The sequence below is a fragment of the Pan paniscus genome, chromosome 10 (assembly GCF_029289425.2).
Source record: "Pan paniscus chromosome 10, NHGRI_mPanPan1-v2.0_pri, whole genome shotgun sequence".
Classification (NCBI taxonomy): Eukaryota; Metazoa; Chordata; class Mammalia; order Primates; family Hominidae; genus Pan; species Pan paniscus.
In genome coordinates this window covers 45610056-45635808 of record NC_073259.2, presented here as the reverse complement: position 1 = coordinate 45635808, position 25753 = coordinate 45610056, and the positions used below count along the sequence as shown (strand labels likewise).

The 25753-nt window shown below is 44.0% G+C and overlaps 2 protein-coding genes across 3 annotated transcripts; one reads left to right on the top strand and one right to left on the bottom strand.

Annotated features, from left to right (window-relative positions):
* Nucleotides 1-12830: 12830 nt before the first annotated feature.
* On the top strand, nucleotides 12831-16679 carry LOC100988961 (olfactory receptor 8S1). Its single transcript, XM_003825799.4, has 2 exons — nucleotides 12831-13603; nucleotides 15742-16679. The coding sequence occupies exons 1-2, from the start codon at nucleotides 12831-12833 to the stop codon at nucleotides 15902-15904; spliced, it is 936 nt and encodes a 311-aa protein (XP_003825847.4). The 3' UTR covers nucleotides 15905-16679.
* A 3949-nt stretch (nucleotides 16680-20628) lies between these two features.
* LALBA (lactalbumin alpha) lies at nucleotides 20629-25064 on the bottom strand. Of its 2 annotated transcripts, XM_057299579.2 has the most exons (5): nucleotides 24718-25064; nucleotides 22853-23004; nucleotides 22042-22200; nucleotides 21477-21552; nucleotides 20629-20962 (listed from the first exon to the last, which is right to left on the bottom strand). In XM_057299579.2, coding segments are annotated over exons 1-5 (450 nt in total). In that variant the 5' UTR covers nucleotides 24720-25064; the 3' UTR covers nucleotides 20629-20901. The 2 variants fall into 2 exon arrangements, with proteins under 2 accessions (XP_057155562.1, XP_003825848.1); XM_003825800.5 differs by lacking the exon at nucleotides 24718-25064 and having other exon boundaries at nucleotides 22853-23086.
* Between the last annotated feature and the right edge of the window lie 689 nt (nucleotides 25065-25753).

Genomic DNA, 25753 nt, shown 5'->3' with positions numbered 1-25753 from the left:
ACAGGTCCCGGTGTGTGATGTTCCCCAACCTGTGTCCATGTGTTCTCATTGTTCAATTCCCACCTATGAGTGAGAACATGAGGTGTTTAGGTTTCTGTCCTTGCAATAGTTTGCTCAGAATTATTATTTCCAGTTTCATCCATGTCCTTACAAATGACATGAACTCATCAGTTTCTATGGCTGCATAGTATTCCATGGTGTATATGTGCCACATTTTCTTAATCCAGTCTATCATTATTGGACATTTGGGTTGGTTCCAAGTCTTTGCTATTGTGAATAGTGCCGCAATAAACATACATGTGCATGTGTCTTTATAGCAGCATGATTTATAGTCCTTTGGGTATATACCCAGTAATGGGATGGCTGGGTCAAACGGTATTTCTAGTTCTAGATCCCTGAGGAATCGCCACACTGACTTCCACAATGGTTGAACTAGTTTACAGTCCCACCAACAGTGTAAAAGTGTTCCTGTTTCTCCACATCCTCTCCAGCACCTGTTGTTTCCTGACTTTTTAATGATTGCCATTCTAACTGGTGTGAGATGGTCTCTCATTGTGGTTTTGATTTGCATTTCTCTGATGGCCAGTGATGGTGAGCATTTTTTCATGTGTTTTTTGGCTGCATAAATCTCTTCTTTTGAGAAGTGTCTGTTCGTGTCCTTCACCCACTTTTTGATGGGTTTGTTTGTTTTTTTCTCGTAAATTTGTTTGAGTTCATTGTAGATTCTGGATATTAGCCCTTTGTCAGATGAGTAGGTTGCAAAAATTTTCTCCCATTCTGTAGGTTGCCTGTTCACTCTGATGGTAGTCTCTTCTGCTGTGCAGAAGCTCTTTAGTTGAATTAGATCCCATTTGTCAATTTTGGCTTTTGTTGCCATTGCTTTTGGTGTTTTAGTCATGAAGTCCTTGCCCATGCCTATGGCCTGAATGGTATTGCCTAGGTCTTCTTCTAGGGTTTTTATGATTTTAGGTCTAACATTTAAGTCTTTAATCCATCGCGAATTATTTTTTGTATAAGGTGTAAGGAAGGGATCCAGTTTCAGCTTTCTACATATGGCTAGCCAGTTTTCCCAGCACCATTTATTAAATAGGGAATCCTTTCCCCATTGCTTGTTTTTCTCAGGTTTGTCAAAGATCAGATGGTTGTAGATGTGTGGTATTATTTGTGCGGGCTCTGTTCTGTTCCATTGGTCTATATCTCTGCTTTGGTACCAGTACCATGCTGTTTTGGTTACTGTAGCTTTGTATATAGTTTGAAGTCAGGTAGTGTGATGCCTCCAGCTTTGTTCTTTTTGCTTAGGATTGTCTTGACAATGCAGGCTCTTTTTTGGTTCCATATGAACTTTAAAGTAGTTTTTTCCAATTCTGTGAAGAAAGTCATTTGTAGCTTGATAGGGATGGCATAGAATCTATAAATTACCTTGGGCAGTATGGCCATTTTCACGATATTGATTCTTCCTATCCATGAGCATGGAATGTTCTTCCATTTGTTTGTGTCCTCTTTTATTTCGTTGAGCAGTGGTTTGTAGTTCTCCTTGAAGAGGTCCTTCATATCCCTTGTAAGTTGGATTCCTAGGTATTTTATTCTCTTTGAAGGAATTGTGAATGGGAGTTCACTCATGATTTGTCTCTCTGTTGGTCTGTTATTGGTGTATAAAAATGCTTGTGATTTTTGCACATTGATTTTGTATCCTGAGACTTTGCTGAAGTTGCTTATCAGCTTAAGGAGATTTTGGGCTGAGACGATGGGGTTTTCTAAATATACAATCATGTCATCTGCAAACAGAGACAATTTGACTTCCTCTTTTCCTAATCGAATACTCTTTATTTATTTCTCCTGCCTGATTGCCCTGGCCAGAACTTCCAACACTATGTTGAATAGGAGTGGTGAGAGAGGTCATCCCTGTCTTATGCCAGTTTTCAAAGGGAATGCTTCCAGTTTTTGCCCATTCAGTATGATATTGGCTGAGGGTTTGTCATAAATAGCTCTTGTTATTTTGAGATACATCCCATCAATACCTATTTTTGAGAGTTTTTAGCATGAAGGGTTGTTGAATTTTGTCGAGGCCTTTTCTGCATCTATTGAGATAATCATGTGGTTTTTGTCTTTGGTTTTGTTTATATGATGGATTATGTTTATTGATTTGTGTATGTTGAGCCAGCCTTGCATCCCAGGGATGAAGCCAACTTGATCATGGTGGATAAGCTTTTTGATGTGCTGCTGGATTCAGTTTGCCAGTATTTTATTGAGGATTTTTGCATTGATGTTCATCAGGGATGTTAGCCTAAAATTCTCTTTATTTGTTGTGCCTCTGCCAGGCTTTGGTATCAGGATGATGCTGGCCTCATAAAATGAGTTAGGGAGGATTCCCTTCTTTTCTATTGATTGGAATAGTTTCAGAAGGAATGGTACCAGCTTCTCTTTGTACCTCTGGTAGAATTTGGCTGTGAATCCGTCTGGTCCTGGACTTTTTTTGGTTGGTAGGCTCTTAATTATTGCCTCAGTTTCAGAGCCTGATATTGGTCCATTCTGGGATTCAACTTCTTACTGGTTTAGTCTTGGGAGGGTGTGTGTGTCCAGGAATTTATCCATTTCTTCTAGATTTTCTAGTTTATTTGCATAGAGGTGTTTATAGTATTCTCTGATGGTACTTTGTATTTCTGTGGGATCAGTGGTGATCCCCCTTTACCATTTTTAATTGTGTCTATTTGATTCTTCTCTCTTTTCTTCTTTATTAGTCTTGCTAGCTGTCTATCAATTTTGTTGATGTTTTCAAAAAACCAGCTCCTGGATTCATTGATTTTTTGAAGGGTTTTTTGTGTCTTTATCTCCTTCCATTCTGCTCTATTCTTAGTTATTTCTTGCCTTCTGCTAGCTTTTGAATTTGTTTGCTCTTACTTCTCAGTTCTTTTAATTGTGATGTTAGGGTGCCAATTTTAGATCTTTCCTGCTTTCTCTTGTGGGCATTTAGTGCTATAAATTTCCCTCTACCTACTGCTTTAATGTGTCCCAGAGATTCTAGTATATTGTGTCTTTGTTCTCATTGGTTTCAAAGAACATCTTTATTTCTGCCTTCATTGCATTATGTACCCAGTAGTCATTCAGGAGCAGGTTATTCAGTTTCCATGTAGTTGAGTGGTTTTGAGTGAGTTTCTTAATCCTGAGTTCTAGTTGATTGCACTGTGGTCTGAGAGACAGTTTGTTATAATTTCTGTTCTTTTACATTTGCTGAGGAGTGCTTTACTTCCAACTATGTGGTCAATTTTGGAATAAGTGTGATGTGGTGCTGAGAAGAATGTATATTCTGTTGATGTGGAGTGGAGAGTTCTGTAGATGTCTATTAGGTCTGCTTGGTGCACAGCTGAGTTCTATTCCTGGATACCCTTATTAACTTTCTGTCTCATTGATCTGTCTAATGTTGACAGTGGGGTGTTAAAATCTCCCATTATTATTGTGTGGGAGTCTAAGTCTCTTTGTAGGTCTCTAAGGACTTGCTTTATGAACTTGGGTGCTCCTGTATTGGGTGCATATATATTTAGGATAGTTAGCTCTTCTTGTTGAATTGATCCCTTTACCATTATGTAATGGCCTTCTTTGTCTCTTTTGATCTTTGTTGGTTTAAAGTCTGTTTTATCAGAGACTAGGATTGCAACCTCTGCTTTTTTTTTGTTTTCCATTTGCTTGGTAGATCTTCCTGTATCCCTTTATTTTGAGCCTATATGTGTCTTTGCCTGTGAGATGGGTCTCCTGAATACAGCACACTGATGGGTCTTGACTCTTTATCCAATTTGCCAGTCTGTGTCTCTTAATTGGAGCATTTAGCCCATTTACATTTAAGTTTAATATTGTTATTTGTTAATTTGATCCTGTCATTATGATGTTAGCTGGTTATTTTTCTCATTAGTTGCTGCAGTTTCTTCCTAGCATCGATGGTCTTTACAATTTGGCATGTTTTTGCAGTGGCATGTTTTGCAGTGGAAAGGTACCGGTTGTTCCTTTCCATGTTTAGTGCTTCCTCCAGGAGCTCTTGTAAGGCAGGCCTGGTGGTGACAAAATCTCTCAGCATTTGCTTGTCTGTAAGTGATTTTATTTTTCCTTCACTTATGAAGCTTAGTTCGGCTGGATATGAAATTCTGGGTTGAAAATTCTTTTCTTTAAGAATGTTGAGCTCCCTTTCCCTCTCCCCACGGTCTCCCTCTCCCTCTCCCTCTCTCTCCACGGTCTCCCTCTGATGCCGAGCTGAAGCTGGACTGTACTGCCACCATCTCGGCTCACTGCAACCTCCCTGCCTGATTCTCCTACCTCAACCTGCCCAGTGCCTGCAATTGCAGGCATGCACCGCCACGCCTGACTGGTTTTCATATTTTTTTGGTGGAGACGGGGTTTCACTGTGTTGGCTGGGCTGGTCTCCAGCTCCTAACCGCGAGTGATCTGCCAGCCTCAGCCTCCCAAGGTGCTGGGATTGCAGACGGAGTCTCACTCACTCAGTGCTCAACGTTGCCCAGGCTGGAGTGCAGTGGCGTGATCTCGGCTCGCTACAACCTCCACCTCCCAGCCGCCTGCCTTGGCCTCCCAAAGTGCTGAGATTGCAGCCTCTGCCCGGCCGCCACCCTGTCTGGGAAGTGAGGAGCGTCTCTGCCTGGCCACCTATCATCTGGGATGTGAGGAGACCCTCTGCCCGGCTGCCCAGTCTGGGAAGTGAGGAGCGCCTCTTCCCAGCCGCCATCCTGTCTAGGAAGTGAGGAGTGTCTCTGCCTGGCTGCCCTTCATCTGAGATGTGGGGAGCGCCTCTGCCCCGCCGCTCCGTCTGGGATGTGAGGAGCGCCTCTGCCTGGCCGTGACCCCATCTGGGAGGTGAGGAGCGTCTCTGCCCAGCCGCCCCTTCTGAGAGGTGAAGAGCCCCTCTGCCCGGCAGCCACCCCGTCTGGGAGGTGTACCCAACAGCTCATTGAGAACGGGCCATGATGACGATGGTGGTTTTGTCAAATAGAAAAGGGGTAAATGTGGGGAAAAGATAGAGAAATCAGATTGTTGCTGTGTCTCTGTAGAGGGAAGTAGACGTAGGAGACTCCATTTTGTTCTGTACTAAGAAAAATTCTTCTGCCTTGGGATGCCGTTAATCTATAACCTTACCCCCAACCCCGTGCTCTCTGAAACATGTGCTGTGTCCACTCAGGGTTAAATGCATTAAGGGCGGTGCAAGATGTGCTTTGTTAAACAGATGCTCGAAGGCAGCATGCTCCTTAAGAGTCATCACCACTCCCTAATCTCAAGTACCCAGGGACACAAACACTGTGGAAGGCCACAGGGTCCTCTGCCTAGGAAAACCAGAGACCCTTGTTCACTTGTTTATCTGCTGACCTCCCTCCACTATTGTCCTATGACCCTGCCAAATCCCCCTCTCCGAGAAACACCCAAGAATGATCAATAAATACTAAAAAAAAAAAAAAAAAAAAAAGAATGTTGAATATTGGCCCCCACTCTCTTCTGGCTTGTAGAGCTTCTGCCAAGAGATCTGCTGTTAGTCTGATAGGCTTCCCTTTGTGGTTAACCCAACCTTTCTCTCTGGCTGCCCTTAACATTTTTTCCCTCATTTCTACTTTGGTGAATCTGACAATTATGTGTCTTGGAATTGCTGTTGTCGAGGAGTATCTTTGTGGCGTTATCTGTATTTTCTGAATTTGAATGTTAGCCTGCCTTGCTAGGTTGGGGAAGTTCTCCTGGATAATATCCTGCAGGGTGTTTTCCAACTTGGTTCCATTCTCCCTGTCACTTTCAGGTACACCAATCAGACATAGATTTGGTCTTTTCACATAGTCCCATATTTCTTGGAGGTTTGTTCATTTCTTTTTACTCTTTTTTCTCTAAACTCCTCTTCTTGCTTCATTTCATTCATTTGTTCTTCAATCACTGATACCTTTTCTTCCAGTTGATCAAATTGGCTACTGAAGCTTGTGCATGCGTCATGTAGTTCTTGTGCCATGGTTTTCAACTCCATCAGGTCACTTAAGGTCTTCTCTACACTGTTTATTCTAGTTAGCCATTCGTCTAATCTTTTTTCAAGGTTTTTAGCTTCGTTGTGATGGGTTCGAACATCCTCCTTTAGCTCGGAGGAGTTTGTTATTACCAATCATCTGAAGCCTTCTTCTCTCAACTCATCAAAGTCATTCTCCATCCAGCTTTGTTCTATTGCTAGTGAGGAGCTGCACTCCTTTGGAGAAGAGGCTCTCTGATTTTTAGAATTTTCAGCTTTTCTGCTCTGGTTTCTCCCCATCTTTGTGGTTTTATCTACCTTTGGTCTTTGATGTTGGTGACGTACCGATGGGGTTTTGGTGTGGATGTCCTTTCTGTTTGTTAGTTTTCCTTCTAACACTCAGGACCCTCAGCTGCAGGTCTGTTGGAGTTTTCTGGAGGTCCTCTCCAGACCCTGTTTGCCTGGGTATCACCAGTGGAGGCTGCAGAACAGCAAATATTGCAGAATGGCAAATGTTGCTGCCTGATTCTTCCTCTAGAAGCCTTGTCTCAGAGGGGCACCCGGCCATATGAGTGTCAGTTGGCCCCTACTTGGAAGTGCCTCCCAGTTAGGCTACTCAGGGGTCAGGGCCCCACTTGAGGAGGCAGTCTGTCCATTCTCAGATCTCAAACTCCATGCTGGAAGAACCACTACTCTCTTCAAAGCTGTCAGTCAGGGACACTTAAGTCTGCAGAAGTTTCTGCTGCCTTGGATTCAGCTACACCCTGCCCCCAGAGGTGGAGTCTACAGAGGCAGGCAGGCCTCCTTGAGCTGTAGTGGGCTCCACCCAGTTTGAGCTTCCCGGCCGCTTTGTTTACCTACTCAAGCCTCAGCAGCGATGCCCCTCCCCCAGCCTTGCTGCCGCCTTGCAGTTTGATCTCAGACTGCTGTGCTAGCAGTGAGCGAGGCTCCGTGGGCATGGGACCCTCTGAGCCAGGCACAAGATATAATCTCCTGGTGTGCCGTTTGCTAAGACTGTTGGAAAAGCACAGTATTAGGGTGGGAGTGTCCCTATTTTCCGGGTACCATCTGTCATGGCTTCCCTAGGCTAGGAAAGGGAATTCCCCAACCCCTTGCACTTCCTGGATTAGGCGATGCCCCACCCTGCTTTGGCTCACGCTCTGTGGGCTGCACCTACTGTCCAACAAGCCCCAGTGAGATGAACCTAGTACCTCAGCTGGAAATGCAGAAATCACCCATCTTCTGCATCACTCATGCTGGTAGCTCTAGACTGGAGCTGTTCCTATTTGGCCATCTTGGAACCTCTCCAACAATGATTCTTATTATCCCTTTTGCCATTTTGCACAGTGAGAGAGAAGACAAAAGCCTGACTGGTAAGAAATTTTTACCCTTTTGCCAGCATATTAGTCTTCTGGGTTCCCTTCCCCCAGCTCAACTCTAAGCCAAACATTTTTAAGTTTTGGAAAATTAACTTTTCCAGGTTGGGAGAACATTATAAAAGAGATAGAAGCCTTTTTAAACCATGAAAGAAGGAAAAACACCATGGAAAGGAGTTCCAGTTAGGGTTGTCAAGAGGTATTGCCTCTTTTCCTATTGGGAATGGTGTTTCCCCTATTTCTTTGCCTTCTCTATTTTCTCTTTCCCTTTCGGCCTACTATAGAAGACATATTGCTCATCCCCAAAATTTTCTCCTGTTTGCAGAGCTGCCTGTTTTAGCTGCAGTAGGGTTTGGCTTAGGAGCAGCATAACATTCCTCCATGAGAAGTCAAATACCTGAGTTAAACTTTGGAAAGCTTCTATACACCTATCAGTGTTATCAGAAAATTGGTCTAAGACTCCTTCACTTGACTAAGGTCTTGCAATGAGAAGGGAATGTGAAGGGGCCCAAAATAAGGGGGACACTCAGATTATTTCCCTGAAAGTTACTTTTTTAATTTTGGGGAACCATTTTCCCTGGGCCTGCCCAATATGGTTGCTAAAAGAGCTGGGTTGATTTTGCAACACTTGCAAAGGTCTAATAAAAAGGCCATGCCCTTGTGCAGAAGAAAATAAGCCACTTTTTCTTCAAAGTTTAAAGGTCAAAGAAGTCCCAGTGCTTCAAAATACACTCCAGGGGAGTGCATGTTGAAGATGATCTGTTGCCCATCTAGAAAGAGAAGTGAGAAGAAAAGCGTCTCCTTCCTTTTGGTATGTGATCCAGGATGGAGAAGAAAGCAGTAGGAGGCGTCCCCCAATAATTTTCTCTCCTTGGCTCCTGAATCCCTGGCACCCATTTAAATGTGCCGCCCATGACTGCAGGCATGACCCTCCACACCACAACACCAGAGGAACTATACTTTTGGGCCTTAGTCATGCTGTCCCCAAGAAGTCTTAGTCCTCTGCCTTTTATTTCCCTTTGACCTCCTAGACTTCTGTGGCCTGTGTGTCTTCCAAAAAAAAAAAAAAACCAAAATGGATTTCAAGAAAAACCACTTAATTGGGCAAGCCCCCTTTAAGGTGGGGGGCATGCTAGATTGAACTTTATATGCTATTATGGCTCATACTAAAGCACTTACCCGTAGAAGAATGGTTCTGGTTAACTTCCGGACTTAAAATCCCCTTACTAATTAAGTAGTCTTAATAAGAGACACAATAGGTGCCTTAAAGGAACGTAGAAACCGAATGGCCATTTTCCTGCCAGTGGGACAATATCAAGACTAAAATTTGGCTATGGAAGACATCTTACTCCTAACTGTTAAAAGCAGAGCTTTCCCACCTACAGAAGTAGCAGTAGAAAAGCGCAAAATAGAAAAGTTCCAAAGCTGCAATGTACCGCAGAGAACCAGCAATGTGTCTCATAAAGAGGATTTTTATTTCCACTAGGTAGCTTAGAAATATCACGTGCTCACCAGAGAAGTTGTAGCAAGTAACCTCTCCTCAGGGGAAAAGGGGGAAATGCTGTTCCTAGACTGTAAAAATCCTTGCACATTTCACGCAGAGAAAGAGTAAGAGGCCACAGATAGAGAAGGAAGAAGAGTTTTGCAACAGGACAGTTGAGGATTCTCTACCAACACTGGAATGGACTGTCAGAGGCTGCATTCGGTCCAGAGGCATTTGAATCACACCAGGCCCTGGTCTGGAATTCTCAGTTGCCTCAGAACTTTTCCCAGCCTCGCATGATAGCAAAGTCTCCCTGTAAAAAGAAGCTAGTTCAAACATGGCCAACATTACCAATACCAGTGGGTAATGGGGGATTCTCCATGTTCTTCCCAGAAAGCTTCACATCTGTGTCTTCAGTACGGCAGCCAACGCTAAGCATATGTACTAGGCTGACAGATGCCCATTGATTTATTTGATTTATTCTAATATAGAGGCTAAGAGCACCTCTGAATGATAGAACAGGTTTTAAGCTTGCTTTCATATTCACCACTCCAACAAAGGCTTTACCTCAGATTCCCAGCCAATGCACCAAAATGATATGGCTCTGATAAGCAGAGGAACACCAGGATTCTTGGTCCCCATGCTAAATTAGATAAAACGTCAGGGACACACATGGAGTGGTTTTAAGGAGCAGAGAGTTTAATAGGCAAGAAAGAATGGAGAAGAAAGAAAGAAGAAGCTCCCCGTACAGAGACAGAGGGTGGGGGTCTCTAAAGCCGACAGAAGAGACCCCAAGTGTGGTGGAAACCAGCCAGGTGTATGAAGAGGCTGGAGGAGGTGGTGTCTGATTTGCATAGGGCTTAGGGGATTGGTTTGACCAGGCACGTCATTCACATAGCCCGCGAAAAAAACTGGCCCTCCCACTCTAGCCTTTTAATATACAAAGGCAGGGCACCATGATGTTCTACAAACATGGGGATATGTGGGGGTGGCCTTGTTGCCAGGCCCGTAAGGAGGCAAGGGAAAGAGGACAATGGTGGGAATCGCCATGTTGGGGGGACCCAATTTCTAATGGCTTGCATTTGCATATCAAAGGTTGCACACCTGACATTTGCATATCAAAAGTTGCCAGCCTGGCTCTAAGACAGGAAACATTTCTGGAGCTGCTTTAAAAGAGATGAAAACTTTCCAAGGACCCCTTTTCCTCTCTATCTGCCTAAAATAATTTCTTAATAATTCCTACCACACTGTTTCCAAGAAATGCTGAAGGGGAAGAACATGAGTAGTTTATTCCAGTTCAAGACTTCCCACGAACTGTGGACCAAGTCCAAGACCAGTTGAATGACCTTATTATCAATGATGACTCCTCTCTAAAAGACCCTGTGATCCACAGCAATCAATCCAAATGCAGAGGAGTTTGCTCCTGGGGTGAAGTACTCACATATTTGAGCAGATGGGGTTCTCTTTTGCTGGGGGATTTGGATTGGCTTTTTGGAAGCTAAAATCGTTCCTTAGGGTTAACTAATACTTGCTAAAGCCTAAGCTTTTTTTAAATGCAGAAATACAATTAAGTTCTAACTGTTAAGTTGATTTCTCAGTTCAGACTTAAATTTGCATTTCTCCCCATCAAAAAGAATCTCCTCTTTGTGAGAAAGGCTGGTTAGTTAATTAGAAATAATTCATTATAGACCAGTATGTCTTTGGTTACTGAAGTCACAAGGTGGGGATCAGATAAGAACTAGTCCTGACTTTTATGGTGTATTATGTTGAAAATGTTAAATTCTGCTCCTAATATTACATCTGAGGTGATTTGAGAATTTCGTCTTCTTCTGAGGAATCACTGCATCATAGCCATGCCTGTGTGAAGTCTAATGTTTGACCAACCCATAATCCAACTGAACAAAGAGATTGTAACATTATGATTTGAGTGGTGCTTCTCCTCGCTTTGTTAACCATTATAACAATAGCACAATTTTTTAAAACAAAGCTAGATTAGTTTTGGCTTCTTAAACTTTGTATTCGGGTAGTTAAGCTGCCATACATGCTCAATGGGAATAGTGTGTAATTTGAAAATACCGTAAAAAAAATTTTTTTTCAAAGATACTTTAAAACATAATAGTAGACTTGAAAAAATGAAATTATTGGCCACCCTAGGGCCCTCTTGATGATGCAACCCACTGAAATGAGAATGATACAAGGGAGAAGTAGTTGGCCCTGGAGAACCCGTTCAGAATTAGAACAGGCCTCCTGCTTAAGGACCTCTCCAGGGACCTCCCTCACTCTCCAAGGCCTAGAGCTGAGACCAAGTCCCTCTGGCCATTATTATTTGGGGGGTAGATTCAAGGCTTCCCCTTGGACAGAAAGGCTATGGGGATATTTCCTTGCTCAGAAGTTTCACCCCTGCATTCTCTAAAGGAAGGACAAAGCCGATAGAAGCCCACAGAGCCCTCTCCTATCTGTGGCTTTTGCTCCACTCTTGGAAAGGATGCCATACAGGGATCCTCTATTCAGGGCAACTCGTTGGCCTAGGGAGCCCAGGTGAAGGCAAATTTCCTTCTCATTCAAATCAATCTTCTCCTAAAACTACCCACTCTGGGAACCCACGAGGGTACAAGTCATGAATCGAGATCAGATTCTCATTGATAACCTTCCTGAGTTAACCATCAAGGGGAGGGGGACTAGCCACTTTACCTTCCTCTGATCTAGACTAAATCCTCTAACTGTCCATTTTACCAGGTGTTCTTTTATTTCTCACCCCTATTTTTGGTCTTTAACTTCCTTCTGATGCACAAAAATATCCAAGTTTGATTTGGCTTTTTCCAAATCTTTTTCCAAATATTCCAAAGAGTAGCATAGTCTTTGTGGATGCCCATGTTAAGACCTGAAATTGCAGTGAAAACAGTGGGCATCATAGATTCACAGAAATGCTGAAATGGGAAGGCCTTGGAATGACTGATGTTCACAGTCCTCATTTCTATTCAAGGGTTTCCCCCTGCCTGGCTTCTGTGAAACCAATACATTCATGTGTCATTTCTACTTGGATTGACACAGAACGGGAGAAGGGGCTTCTATTTAGTACCAGAAACACCACAGGAAGACTGTTTCCCCATCTTTTTAATTTCTAAGCTGGTAGTAGGTATATTGACTCACCTGTAATCCCAGTACTTTGGGAGGCTAAGGAGGGATGATCACTTAAGGCCAGGAGTTTGAAACTAGCCTGGGTAATATAACGAGACCCCATCCCTAGAAAAACATTAAATTAAAAATTAAATTTAAAAAAATCTAAGCTGGACTAAGGCACGAGAATAGCTTCAACCTAGGAGGTGGAGGCTTCAGTGAGTCGAGATCATGCCACTGCACTCCAGCCTGGGCAAAAGAGTAAGACTCTGTCTCAAAAAAAAAAAAAAAAAAAAAACTAATCTGGAATGAACTTTAGAAACCATCTATTTTTCTCAGACTTTTTTTTTTTTAGAAACTTAAGTGGCTTATGATCTTACAGTGGCTGAGAGACAACTTGCACCATGACCAGGTCTCATAATACTTCTATCAGTCACTCAGACACTCATCATGGTCTGCCACCCAGATGGTCAGCCAAAATGCTTATTGCTTATTCACTATGCCAGTTAGCCTTCCTGTGGTTTGAGCTCGGTTCCTTTTGGAAGTAGAGAATAGCACTTCTCAGCACTCAGGAGTCCCAACTCCCTTCCCTTCCTTCTCCAGACTGAATAATTGCTGCTTTCTTCTCCTTCCTTTCTAGGTCTGATTCTCTGAACATTTCCTCCCCACCTTCTCCACCACGGCCAATAGGTTACTGCCCTGAGCTGGAAAGGACTGAAGCAGCCTGACATGGCAAGGCTTCCTCTGCTACAGAATCTGTCCTGGGTCTGCCTTGAAGCTTTACTGCCAATGCCTCATCCCCAGGCATGCCCTGCCACTGATAACCCACTGGAGCATTCTTTTCAGTTCTTGTCAGTCAAAAGGGAAACCTGAATGCTCCATGGATGTCAGCAACATGACCACAGTCACTGTGTTAGTTCTCCTAGGACTGTCCAACAACCCTCAGGTTCAGGCACTACTCTTTGTTCTGTTCCTGGTGATTTACCTCTTGACTCTACTGGGGAACCTACTGATGGTGCTGGTGATCAGTACTGATTCCCACCTCTGCACCCCTATGTACTTCTTCCTGAGACAACTCTCCTTCCTGGATGCTTTCTATTCCTCAATTATTGTGCCTAAACTGCTAGAGAACCTTCTTTCTAAGGGGAAGACAATATCCTTCCTTGAGTGTTTCACTCAGATCTCCCTGGTCATATTTTCTGGAGCTACTGAGGCTTGCCTCCTCTCGGTCATGGCCTACGACCGGTTTCAGGCCGTGTGTCATCCACTGTTGTATGTGGTGATTATAAACAGGAGGGTGTGTGCTGGCCTGGTGGGGGCATCCTGGGCCATAGGAATGGGGACTGGCCTAATTAACACCCTCCTCCTGGCTCAGCAGCACTTCTGTGGCCCTAATGTCATCCACAGTTTTGCCTGCGAGCTTCCTCCGGTGCTCTCATTGACCTGTTCTGACCCCTGCGCTAGCATCGTCTCCATTCTCACTACCATGTCAGTCCTGGGCCTTGGCACCCTTGTCCTTTTGCTGGGTTCCTACAGCTGTATCATCATGACAGCCCTGAGGATCAACTCTGCCACAGGTCGGAGCAAGATCTTTTCCACCTGCTCTTCCCATTTCCTTGTGGTCACCATCTTTTATACTTCAGGAGTTCTCAGGTATGTCATACTACACCCCTGAATATAAATGTGGGATATTCCTTACCCTAAGTGGTCTCCGTTGGCAGAAGAGAGCATTACAAAATAGCAGGACATTCAAAAGGCCTAGGCTCTAGTGCTGGCTCTACCATGGACTAGCTGTATGAATTGTAAAGAATCTATTTTCAGCTGGGTACAGTGGCTCGTGCCTGTAACCCCAGCACTTTGGGAGGCTGAGGTGGGTGGATCACTTGAGCCCAGGAGTTGGAGACCAGCCTGGTCAACATGGCGAAACCCCATCTCTACTGAAAATATAAAAATCAGCCAGGTGTGGTCGCGTGCACCTGTAGTCCTAGCTACTTGGGAGGCTGAGGCAGGAGAATTGCTTCAGCCTCGGAGGCAGAGGTTGCAGTGAGCGGAAATTGCACTACTGCACTCCAGCCTGGGTGACAGAGTGAGACTAGGTCAAAAAAACAAAAAACAGAATCTATTTTCTTTCTAAGGCTTCAATTGTCCATTCTGGAAAATGAATTTAGACCAAGATAAAGATTTTTCTACTTCATTAACCTAAGATTTGGGAGTTCGCAAAAAGAAATCAGAGAACCTTTGTTAGATTTTTATTCAGTGTTAGACAAAAAATAAAACCTTTCTTTGAAACATATGCCATCTTTATTTCCTACTGGGAGATGTCGCCAAAGCTTACATATGTTGTCGCAATTTACTAGCCATTTACTATACACAAGCTGCTTTACATCGCCAAGCCAATTTGAGTATCCATCACACTACAAGAGAAATATTATCAACCCACTTTTAGGTAAAGAACCTGAGTCTGGGGAGTAATCAGGTAATTTCTCAGCAGTCCCAGAACAAGCTAGTAATGGAGCCATAAGTTGGACCGAGATCCGTGCCCTTCCTTACCATGCTTCTCAGACATCGACAGCTCTGGCTGCCTAGTCCTCCCTCACCAGGAGACAAAACAATCGATGCCTGTGCTTTCTACTAGTAAATTGAAGGTGGATTTGCACAAATTGTTCGATATTTTTCTCACCTGCCTGTGATTCAGAGAGAAGTCAAGGATGGAAATGGATGGTAAGAATAGTCCAGTACCTGTAGTCCAGTGGCTAGGAAAGAAAAAAAAATAAGTAAAAGAAAGAAAGAAAGAAATAGCCCAGGAGAGCTTAACTGAGCTGTGCTCCAATCTCTTCATCTCCCTTTGTCTCAGTTTCCTCATCTGCCATGAGGGATGTGACTACTTACTTCATAGAAATGTTAGAAAGAATAAGTTAGATGACAAAAAATAACAGTAAAATGACTATTTTTTTTTTATAACCAAACACATTGGAACCCACAAGGAACATCCTTGGGATAGTCTATTCCAATAATGATGGTGCCACTGCAAATAAATAATAATACTAGTGCTTCTTTGGAAGATACTCCGAGTGGTACTTAGCAAAATGTACCCAAGATTTTAATCTTATTATTTTGGAATCATATTATGTGCTTAACACATTTTTATCTCCCATTTTACCAGTTTTGGCTTCTTTTCCAAACCAAAGAAAAATGCAACTAAAAGGGCAAATGTTTGTTCCACTCAACTTTATACAAATAACAGGCAAGGATTCTGAGGGTAATTCCCAGGGCCATGAAGGTTGGGAATAATGACGATATTTTAAACTAAGTGTACAGTTTTACATGAACAGTCATCACAAGGTGAGAACATTGCGTTTCTGTACTGTTGTGTATAAAGAGAAAAATTCCTCATATGATCATCACAGCTATTAAGGAAGAATGCTTTGAAGAGTATGAAATGCTATGGAAATGTATGAAATTATTATTCATTCTATTTTTTGTTTTACTTTTTATCTGTCCCCAATATTAATTCTGTTCTAACCTGCAGCATTTGATATGCTGCAGAACTGCTTGTTCCTCGGGGCAGCTCCTATAACTTTCTGTGTGAGCTCACTTATGTTTGGAAGTGTTTGAAGGCAGAAATGACTGACTTTTCACAGATCAGCCATTTCTAGATGCTGCCACCAGAGAAAGTCAGCTCTGAAGACCTCCTTTGCAGAGTCTTTGCGGGGGGGGGATGAATTATTGCTGCCAACAGTGAGAATTGTCACCATTGTCATAAGTTGCTTTTCTGTACAATTCCCTTCAAGGTATATGATTCCAGCATCTGGCTCAGCCCTAGAGCAAGTGCTCTCCGTGCAGTACAGTGTGATAACCCCCCTGCTGAACCCCCTCATCTACAGTCTGAAGAACCAGGAGGTAAAGGTGGCTCTGAGGAGGATGCTGGCCAGGAAGTCCAGGCTTCCCTTGTAGCCCAGCGTCCCTGCCTCAGCAGGAGGAAAAGTTATGGGGAAAAAAGGAGGGAGGAAGAGCTATCACCACTCAGCTATCTCAACATTCATCTCTTTCCAAAACAGAGACCTTAGTTTCTCTTCCTCCAATGCCCTGTTCCCAGCCAAAGGCAATGAGGAAACTCTCACAGAGCAGGTAGCACCCATCAGAGGGGGTCCAGTCATTATACAAGAAAATCCTCAGGGCATCCAGGGCATCCTGGCCATTTCTACAGCTAATACTTTTTCCTCTCATTTCTTGCCTTTTTGACCCCTCTTCTTCCTGCCTCTCCCTCTCCCTTTTACTTATGTCTATGCACAAAAGGTAAATCGACCTATCAGACCACTAGCAAATGTCCTTCTGCATTCTGGGATAGTCCCATCTTGGCACTGTGACCCAACTCCTCTTTTGTTCTCATGCCAAAAAGTCCCTGGAAAGATCTACATCCCATAACAACTTAGAAAGAAGTCAAATAGGCTGGGCATGGTGGCTCACACCTGTAATCCTAGCACTTTGGGAGGCCGAGGCAGGCGGATCACAAGGTCAGGAGATCAAGACCATCCTGGCCAATATGGTGAAACCCTGTCTCTACTAAAAATACAAAAATCAGCCTGGTGTGGTGGTTCATGCCTGTAGTCCCAGCTACTCGGGAGGCTGAAGCAGGAGAATTGCTTGAACCTGGGAGGTGGAGGTTGCAGTGAGCACTCCAGCCTGGCAACAGAGCAAAACTCTGTCAAAAAAAAAAAAAAAAAAGAAATCAAATAAAATAAGAGTGTCTCCTCCTATGTTCATCCTTAACAAGTAGCAGCTAAAGTAGAGCCTAAGCCATGTGTGGTGGCACATCCCTGTAGTCCCAGCTACTCGAGAGACTGAAGCAGCAGGATCTCTTGAACTCAGGAGTTTGAGGCTGTAGTGTGCTGTGTTCACACCTGTGAATAGCCACTGTCCTATAGACTGGGCAACATTGTGAGACCCCATCTCTAAATAAACAAATAAATAAGTAAAATAGTACCTAGCAAACAGCATATCCTCAATAACCATTTGGTGACAAATCAAGCAGTGAAGGAAGGAATGAATGTGGATCACCTGAAGTCTTTTCTCTTGCATGATCCCAGGAAATGGGAGGAGGGGAGTATCCCCCTCTAAAGTATAAGGGTCTTGAGAGAAAAACCTCTAATAGCTTCTGTATCCCCAATATCTAGTACCTCCTGTCACCTAATAGGCTCTTAATTAGTGTTCGATAAATGAAAAAAATGAATGGATGAGAGAGAAGGAGAAGTGGGAGAAGAAACATGAAAAGAAATATTTGGGGCTGGGCATGGTGGCTCATGCCTGTAATCCCAGCACTTTGGGAGGCTGAGGTGGGTGGATCATCTGAGGTCAGGAGTTCAAGACCAACCCGGCCAACACGGTGAAACCCCATGTCTACTAAAAATACAAAAATTAGCTGGGCATGGTGGTGGGCACCTGTAACCCCAGCTACTTGGGAGGCTGAGGCAGGAAAACTGTTTGAACCTGAGAGGCAGAGGTTGCAGTGAGCTGAGATTACACCACTGCACTCTAGCCTGGACAATAGAGAGAGACTCCATCAAAAAAAAAAAAAAAAAAAAGAGGCCAGACACAGTGTCTCACACCTGTAATCTCAGCACTTTGGAAGGCTGAGGAGGGCGGATCACCTGAGGGCAGGAGTTCAAGACCCACCTGGCCAACATGGTGAAACCCCGTCTCTACTAAAAATACAAAAATTAGCTGGGCATGGCAGCGCATGCCTGTAATCCCAGCTATTCAGAAGGCTGAGGCAGGAGAATCGCTTGAACCCAGGAAGCGGAGGTTGCAGTGAACCAAGATCATGCCACAGCACTCCAGCCTGGGCAACAGAGCAAGATTCCATCTCAAAAAAAAATAAAAAAGATTTGACTTTATCTAATGCAATTCCTGTCTTCACAACAAGATAGGTGTCAGGGAAAAGTAGCAGGGAGGAGAAAGCAGGATAAGAGGAGAGAACAAAACTCTGTATTGCTGTGAACCATTTTGAGTCTTTCTCACACAGAGCTCAGTAAATGGTCTGCTCTCTGAGAGCCACTCCCTGGAGCCTACCCGCTTCCCAATTAGTCTGGATGACTTCAGACCTTTGCTTGGCTTAGAGCTTCATTTTAGGCCTAAGGGAAAGAGACAGAGGTAGAGAAAGCAGAACAGATGCTCAGCTGCCATGCTGCCTCCTATTCAGCTCTCAAGAAAGTTCTCAGGAAGAGAACAGCAGTTTCCTGTCCTGCTTCTACCCAAATGCCAAGAGAACTGCATCTATCAAGCCTGCTTCTATGTCCAAAGAAAAAGAAAAGTAATCATGTGAGGCGATGATATGTTAATGAGCTTGACTGTGGTGATCATTTAAGTGTATACATATAACAAAACATCAAGTTGTACACCTTCAACATATACAATTTTTATTTGTAAAAAAGGAGGAGGAGGAGAAGGTGAAGAAGACTACTGGCATGTATGTCATGAAGCTGATCCAGCCATACCTCACTGGATAAAGGAGGCAATGTATAGATTTATTGATTCATTTTCTCAAAAGAATTCTTAATTCAGTGGACACCATATTAGACACTGAAATTTAAAAAATGTACAGGCCAGGCACTGTGGCTCACACCTGTAATCCCAGCACATTGGAAGGCCGAGGTGGGAGTTCAAGACCAGCCTGAGCAACATGGTGAAAGCCCATCTCTACTAAAAATACAAAAATTAGCCAGGCATGGTGGCAGGTGCCTGTAATCCCAGCTAGTCAGGAGGCTGAGGCAGGAGAAACGCTTGAACCCAAGACATGGAGGTCGCAGTGAGCCGAGATCGTGCCACTGCACTCCAGCCTGGGCAACAAGGGCAAAACTCCATCTCAAAAAATATATATACATAAGCTAGTGTGGGGAAAATAAGTACAGACTAGGAACAAGAGAGAGTTTGCCTGAGAATTCCAAATGCAGACCCCAAATGCCTTTGGTAGTGTTGCTTGTACCAAAGAACATGGCATTTTGTTTGTTTATTTGATTTAATACATGGATTATTTTACAACTCAACACACTACAATTGAACTGAATATAAACACAGAAAAACTGCTCTGTAGTACTAGTACAGAGTAGGCATCTATAAACATTTGTATCATAACCCACTGTAACAAATGAATAATTGAAAAAAAGAAAAAGATGTCTTTCCTGCCAGTTCCCTGGCTTCTATCTGTTCTTGATCTTCTGAGGTTCTCTCTACAGATAAATCTCTTACTGTCAATTCCTTCAGCAACGGCTCCTGAAGATCATGAACTCATATACGGTGTACTTGCCCTCACAGGTGAACTTTCCTGTCTTCTCTGTGGGATGAAGGCCAGGGCTGTGGAGCTGAGCAACAATGCGAATGTCATTCTCAGCTCATTCAGAGTGTGACAAATTAAACTGTAGTTTGGAATGCTGGATTGTTAAAGCAGGAAGTGATCTCAGAAAACTATCTAGACCAAAATCCTTATTCTAAGATGAGGAAAATGAGGCACAGAGAATGGAGACGACCTGCCCAGGTTCAGACCCTCAATAAGTAGCAGAAACAGATTTTAGGACCCAAATTTCCTGATTCTTCTTCTTTCACATATCCCATAATTATTTAAATGAATGAAGTTCTGCAAACATTCTCCTTAAAAACAAGCACAGCACAAGAAGAAATAATGGAGTGGAGGGTCCAAACCAAAAGGTCCCATTTTCTCAGATTCTTCAGCACCACTGTGCTGACTGTCAAGGTCCCTGTTCTCTCTCTGGTTTCCAGAGACAGGAAGGGTTCCCTTCACAGCTCCTCATGAAGGATAAAGAAATCCTTCAACTCCCTCAAGTCACCCATTTCAGATTCTTGGGTTCCCGTCCATGCTCTTCCTTTTCCCACCCCACATCTCCACTTGTCAAAATCCCACACAGACTTTAAAACCAGCCTAAATGCTCTCCCTTTCAGGAACCCTTTCTTGATTCCTTTTTCCTGACATCCCCTCCAAAGATAAGTTATCTTTCCTTTTCTGAATGCCCAGCACACATTTCTAACCTCTCTCATGATGCTTATAACTCTCTTCCTTATATTATAACTATTTATTAATGTTTATCTTGTCTTTCCCATTAGTCCTTGAGGGAGAAGGCTATTCAGCCAACTTTGTGTTTTTGTTTTTTGTTTTTGTTTTTGTTTTTTGAGATGGAGCACCCAGGCTGGAGCGCAATGACGCGATCTCAGCTCACTGCAACCTCCGCCTCCCAGGTTCAAACAATTCTTCTGCCTCAGCCTCCCGAGTAGCTGGGATTACAGGCGCCTGCCACCACACCCAGATAATTTTTGTACTTTTGGTAGAGACAGGGTTTTGCTGTTAGCCAAGCTGGTCTCAAACTCCTGACCTCAAGCGATCTGCCCACCTCAGCCTTCCAAAGTGCTGGAATTACAGGTGGAAGCACTGCACCCGGCCAGTGTTTAGCCAACTTTGGATCCCTCTACAGTTCCTTGAATAGATTAGGTGATCAATAAAAGTTTGTTGCATTGAGTTGGTACAGACAGTAACCTTCACCTTTCTATTGTAAATTCAGCCTACTTCTTCTTCAGTAGAGATGGAAGGTGGCTATGACCTATGGCTTCAGTGTCCACCTACTCATCCTATTTCTTCCCCTTCCCTCCAGGGGGAAAAAAATTACAGCCAGTGACTTCAAAGTGGGACCTTTATTCAAGACAGAGGTGAAATCTGTGCTGTAGTGAAAGTGCCATCGGGGGCACTGAGCAAGGGTCTAGAGCTCAGTGCACCACTCAGGCAGCCCTGGAAAATAGTCTTCAAGAGCTCGGTGATGTCACTACAGGGCCCAAGGCTCAGAGACAGATAAGCTTTGGCGGAACAGAAAGAAACAAACTGAGGTGGCATTAGGGAAGAGGTATTCCAGGAGTGTGGAGTGGGCAGGGGTGCCAAGGACAGCAGACGCTCACAACTTCTCACAAAGCCACTGTTCCAGCTTCTCAGTGCAGAGGGCTTTATGGGCCAACCTGATAATGGAGAAGGGGACAAGGTGAGTTAGCTGTCTGAATCTTGGCTTGAATTTCCATCTACATTCATTCCCAGGAGGGCTGAAGTGGAAGAGTGTGGATGAGAATTACAGAAAGACATTCCTGGCCTGATGTCAAGGGACACAAGCCATCAAGTGGAATACAGTCCATAAAAAATATCCAAGAAAATTGTAGGGTTAAAAAAGAGATGCAATGTTACCAACAGCTTGCTTTAGGGCATAGAACTAAACAAGTGGAATTAGATGTCCAAGTCTAAGTGAAAGGAGGCCTGGGTCTGAGCCCTCCATTAGGCAACCCCTTATTAGGAAAATTGCTACCAAGGAGCGGAGCGAGAGAGGCTTAATAACGGAAACCTGAGTCTCTAGGTAAGCTTTGTTTCAGACACTGTATTCTAGATTAAATGACCAAGAGATAGGGTAAGAGGAAAGGGGTGCTGGGCTAATGGGGTAAGGAGAAGGAGGAGGGGGAAATAGAAAATAGAATAAGGATTCACCAGTAGTCAATTCCTTTAATATCCAGGATCTTCTTGGCACACATTATGTCATCAGTAATGTCATCATCCAGGAACTCTGGCAGGAGTTACAGGGAAAGGATTGAGACAGCTGAGAAGTATTACCCAGAAAGGCACTGAGTTCCCCTAACCCCTGGATCCAGTGGGTTCTCTAAACTCAAGGCTTGTGCCTGTTGTCTTTCTATATGAAAGGACCAATGTGGTAATGTCTAACCCTGGGTAGGGACTTCCTTCATTTCCCTGGGATATCTCTGGAGGAATCATCAGCTTCATCAACTGACTTACCCTGAAAATGCAGACAATCAGATTCCAAGACTCTCAGACAGCTCCGATTGTCTACCACTGAACCTCAAGGAACTGTCTGGGGATTTGATGACCATGAAAAATCCAAACAGCTTCTTACTCAGTACTGCCAATTCAAGTCCCACAATTTTTGTAGAGCCCAGCCAAGGCAATGAAGCCTGAGGTCTGCTTGGCACTAAAAAGGAGATTATCCCAAGGGCAGGCCTCAGAAAAACAGAGAAAGAGGGTTATAGGGGCTACTCACTGTCACAGGAGATGTCACAGATGTTCCTTGAGTGAGGGACCTGGCTGCTCTTGCACCAAAGCTTATTACTGATCTGGAAGAGTCCATATTCCGTGCTTTCATTGTTTTCAACTATGGCTTGTGTGTCATAACCACTGGTGTGAAACATGGTACAGATCACTGAGGGAAAGATGAGAAAGAGATACCACAGAGATGTACAGGATCTGCATAAAGGAGGAACTGTAATTCTCAGACAAAAATGCTTTCCAGCCAATCTCCAAAGATGGCAAAGTTGAGAGTTTCTTGATAAGATGAGATGGAGAATTCCAAAAAAAAATCAGACAATAAGAGAAAGAAAGGATAGGAAAATAAATGGGGCCAGGCACGATGGCTCACGCTTGTAATCCCAACACTTTGGGAGGCTGAGGAGGGCGGATCACCTGAGGTCAGAAGTTTGAGACCAGCCTGGCCAACATGGTGAAACCCTGTCTCTACAAAAAGTACAAAATTAGCCAGGCATGGTGTTGGGTGCCTGTAATTCCAGCTACTTGGGAGGCTGAGGCAGGAGAATCACTTGAACCGAGGAGGCGGAGGTTGCAGTGAGCCGAGATTACACCATTGCACTCCAGTCTGGGCAACAAGAGCGAAACTCCATCTCAAAAATAAATAAATACATACATATATACATACATGAAATAAGAGAGTATGCAAATGAGCAGAAAAGAGGATGATTAGATAATTAAGTAAAAGTGGAGGGGCGAAGTGGAAGAAAGAGGGGATGGAGGAGAGAAGCGTATGAGGAATGGATGAAACAAGGAGGCAGGGAACTCACATTCAGGCAAAGCGATGCCTCCATAACCATCTATGTCTTTCAGCAGCTGGGACAGCTCACATTTTGTAAATTGCTTGGCCAGGATGGCAGGGAACAGGATGCCCACCAGGAACAGAGGGACAAAGAACCTCATTTTGGCTACCCCCAAGAACCTGAAATGGAAGCATCACTCAGTTTCATTTATTTATATTCATACAGAAAGCCTCAGGGGCTCTGGCACCAAGCCCTACATCTAGGAAGAGAATGAAGAGAGACTGGTCATGCCAAGACAGAAACACTGAGCCTGCCAGCTTCCTTCCATAATTCACCCTACTTTTCCTTTCCCTCTCCCAGTATCTAGTCCATACCAGGTATTGTTCTCTGGCCAGAAAGAGTTCAAACCATGATCCTGCTTCCCATTTGGCTTTGTTTATCCCTTTGTTTCTTGTAGGGTTGGTTCTGGGAAGCACTGTCTCTGGTTACTTGAGGAACAAAGAAGGGCATGGGGGCAATATAAGTGAGGCAATCAGAAAATACAATAAAGTTCTATACTGAGCTTCCCCCCTCCCCCCTAGAGACATACAGAATGTGGAGAGGGGGTGTATGTCATCACATGCCACAGTCCCAGGATCAGAGCTGGCACTTGTCCAACCAATCCAGCCATGTAACAAGGCCCAGAATTAGTTCTTTAATATGGTAGCTCATGACTGAAGGCTCAGAAATAGGAATAGAATATGGGAACGTAGACTACAACAATCCGATATGACTTGGATCTTAAGACTTCCTACTTAAGGAAAATGCATAATTGAAAAGCCTGTATGAAAGCATCTAGGCCAGGCACAGTGGCTCACACCTGTAATCCCAGCATTTTGGGAGGCCGAGTCTGGTGGATCACTTGAGCCCAGGAGCTCGAGACCAGCCTGGGCAACATGGTAAAACCCCATCTCTACAAAAAAAATTAGCTGGGCACGGTGACATGTGCCTGTAGTCCCAGCTACTTGAGGGGCTGAGGCAGGAGGAACACTTGAGCACAGGAGGTCGAGGCTGCAGTGAGCCATGTTCACTCCACTGCACTCCATCCATCCTGGGAGACAAAGTGAGACCCTGTCTTTAAAAAAAAAAAAAAAAAAAAAGAAGAATCTAGCTATCCTACGAGCTATTATCAGATTCCCCACCCCTAACCACTCCTACCGTAAATAACCAAATACTACACTGGCATTGAGACATTACATAAATCTAAGACCAATAACTTGTAGACAACCTCAGAGAGTTGGCCACAGAAAGCGGGAAGGACCCAAGCCAGTGGAAAGATTGGACTTTAAGGCTGAACAAGCTTATGTCTGGAATCTCTATAAGGTCAGGGCCCCTGAGCAAGTAGAGTTGAGGATACTAGTTCTGAATAGTTCCTTTAATTTGCTGGCATCAAGCTTCATGTCATGGTGACAAGTAGCTCTTAGCTCCTTCATGCCACCATTCGTCTTCTTTGTCCTCATCTCTAAACCTGATTTCTTCTTTCTTCTTCTTCCTTTTTTTTTTTTTTTTTGACCAAGTCTCACTCTGTTGCCCAGGCTGGAATGCAGTGGCGCGATCTTGGCTTACTGCAACCTCTGCCTCCCAGGCTCAAGTGATTCTCCTGCCTCAGCCTCCCGAGTAGCTGGGACTACAGGCACGTATTACCATGCCCGGTTAATTTATGTATTTTTAGTAGAGACGGAGTTTCTGCATGTTGGCCAGGCTGGTCTCAAACTTCTGAGCTCAGGCAATTTGCCTGCCTGGGCCTCGGCCTCCCAAAGTGCTAGGATTACAGACAGGAGCCACTGCGCCCAGCAACTTGATTTCTTATGTTTCAGGGAACATTTATCCCAACCAATCTATTTAAGACTTACATACTGAAGGTCTTCCATATCGTTATCTCCTACATGTATTCAGAGTCAGGGAAAAGTCCTCTCAGTTAAATCCTGTCTTCTATACCATGGATAACCAGTATATGAAGTGGCATGAGTGAAGGGAATGTGGAGGATCTTGGTGTGCCAGAAGGGATGAGCAGAAAGTTCTGATAGCAAGAGATACATGTTCAGAAACACAACAGAAGTGGAGCCACTCCATTTCTCCGCATTCCACCCAGAGGCACTGCAAGGGTACACGACAGGAATGGGAATTCTATCACGCTAAGCTTTGTTGAGAATATGGCTGAGGGTGACCTTGAACCATGTGGGAGAGGGAAAGATAAGAAAAGCTAGTCCTGAGGACTAGTCCTTCCAATAGTGGAGTCTTGTGTAAAATGCCTCCTGCCCTAGGCTATTGACTAAGTACCTGTGATAGAGTAAAAGGGTGGGCCAGGGTCTCAAGAATCACAGGGGTTTTCTACACTTTCAGCCAAGTCAAGACCTAAGGCAGCTGCCTGCTTGCCTATCATTTGATTATACCTTGGCCCTTCCCTATAAGCAATAAAAATAAGCATACAGGTCAGGAATCACAACTAAGTGCAGAAAAGAAAATAAACATGTCTCCGGCAAAAGGAACCATTATTTCCCTAGAAATGTTCGTAAAATAGGATAGCTGGGGGTCATCTGAAAAAGAAGATAGAAAGTGTCTAATGGGAACAACTGCAAACATCCAGAGAAAGATGCAGCCTCTTGGAGATTGTCCAAAGGAGAACAATACACAATGATCACAGCACTGAAAGAGGAAGTATGTGGAAAGACGTTAAGCACAGCTCGTGGAAGAAAGCTCCTGCTCAACTCTTCCTGTCTAGGAAGAAAGCTCCTCCAAAATCTCCCTTTCCAGAGAGGTTTACTCAGGGTGCTCTGCATGGAGGTCGAGAGCTGAATCAAGATGGTGAAGAGGCATTTACAATACACTTACCTAGATTTTGTTAGAAATAGACTAGAAAATTATGTTCATTCCCTCAGATGCTGTGGG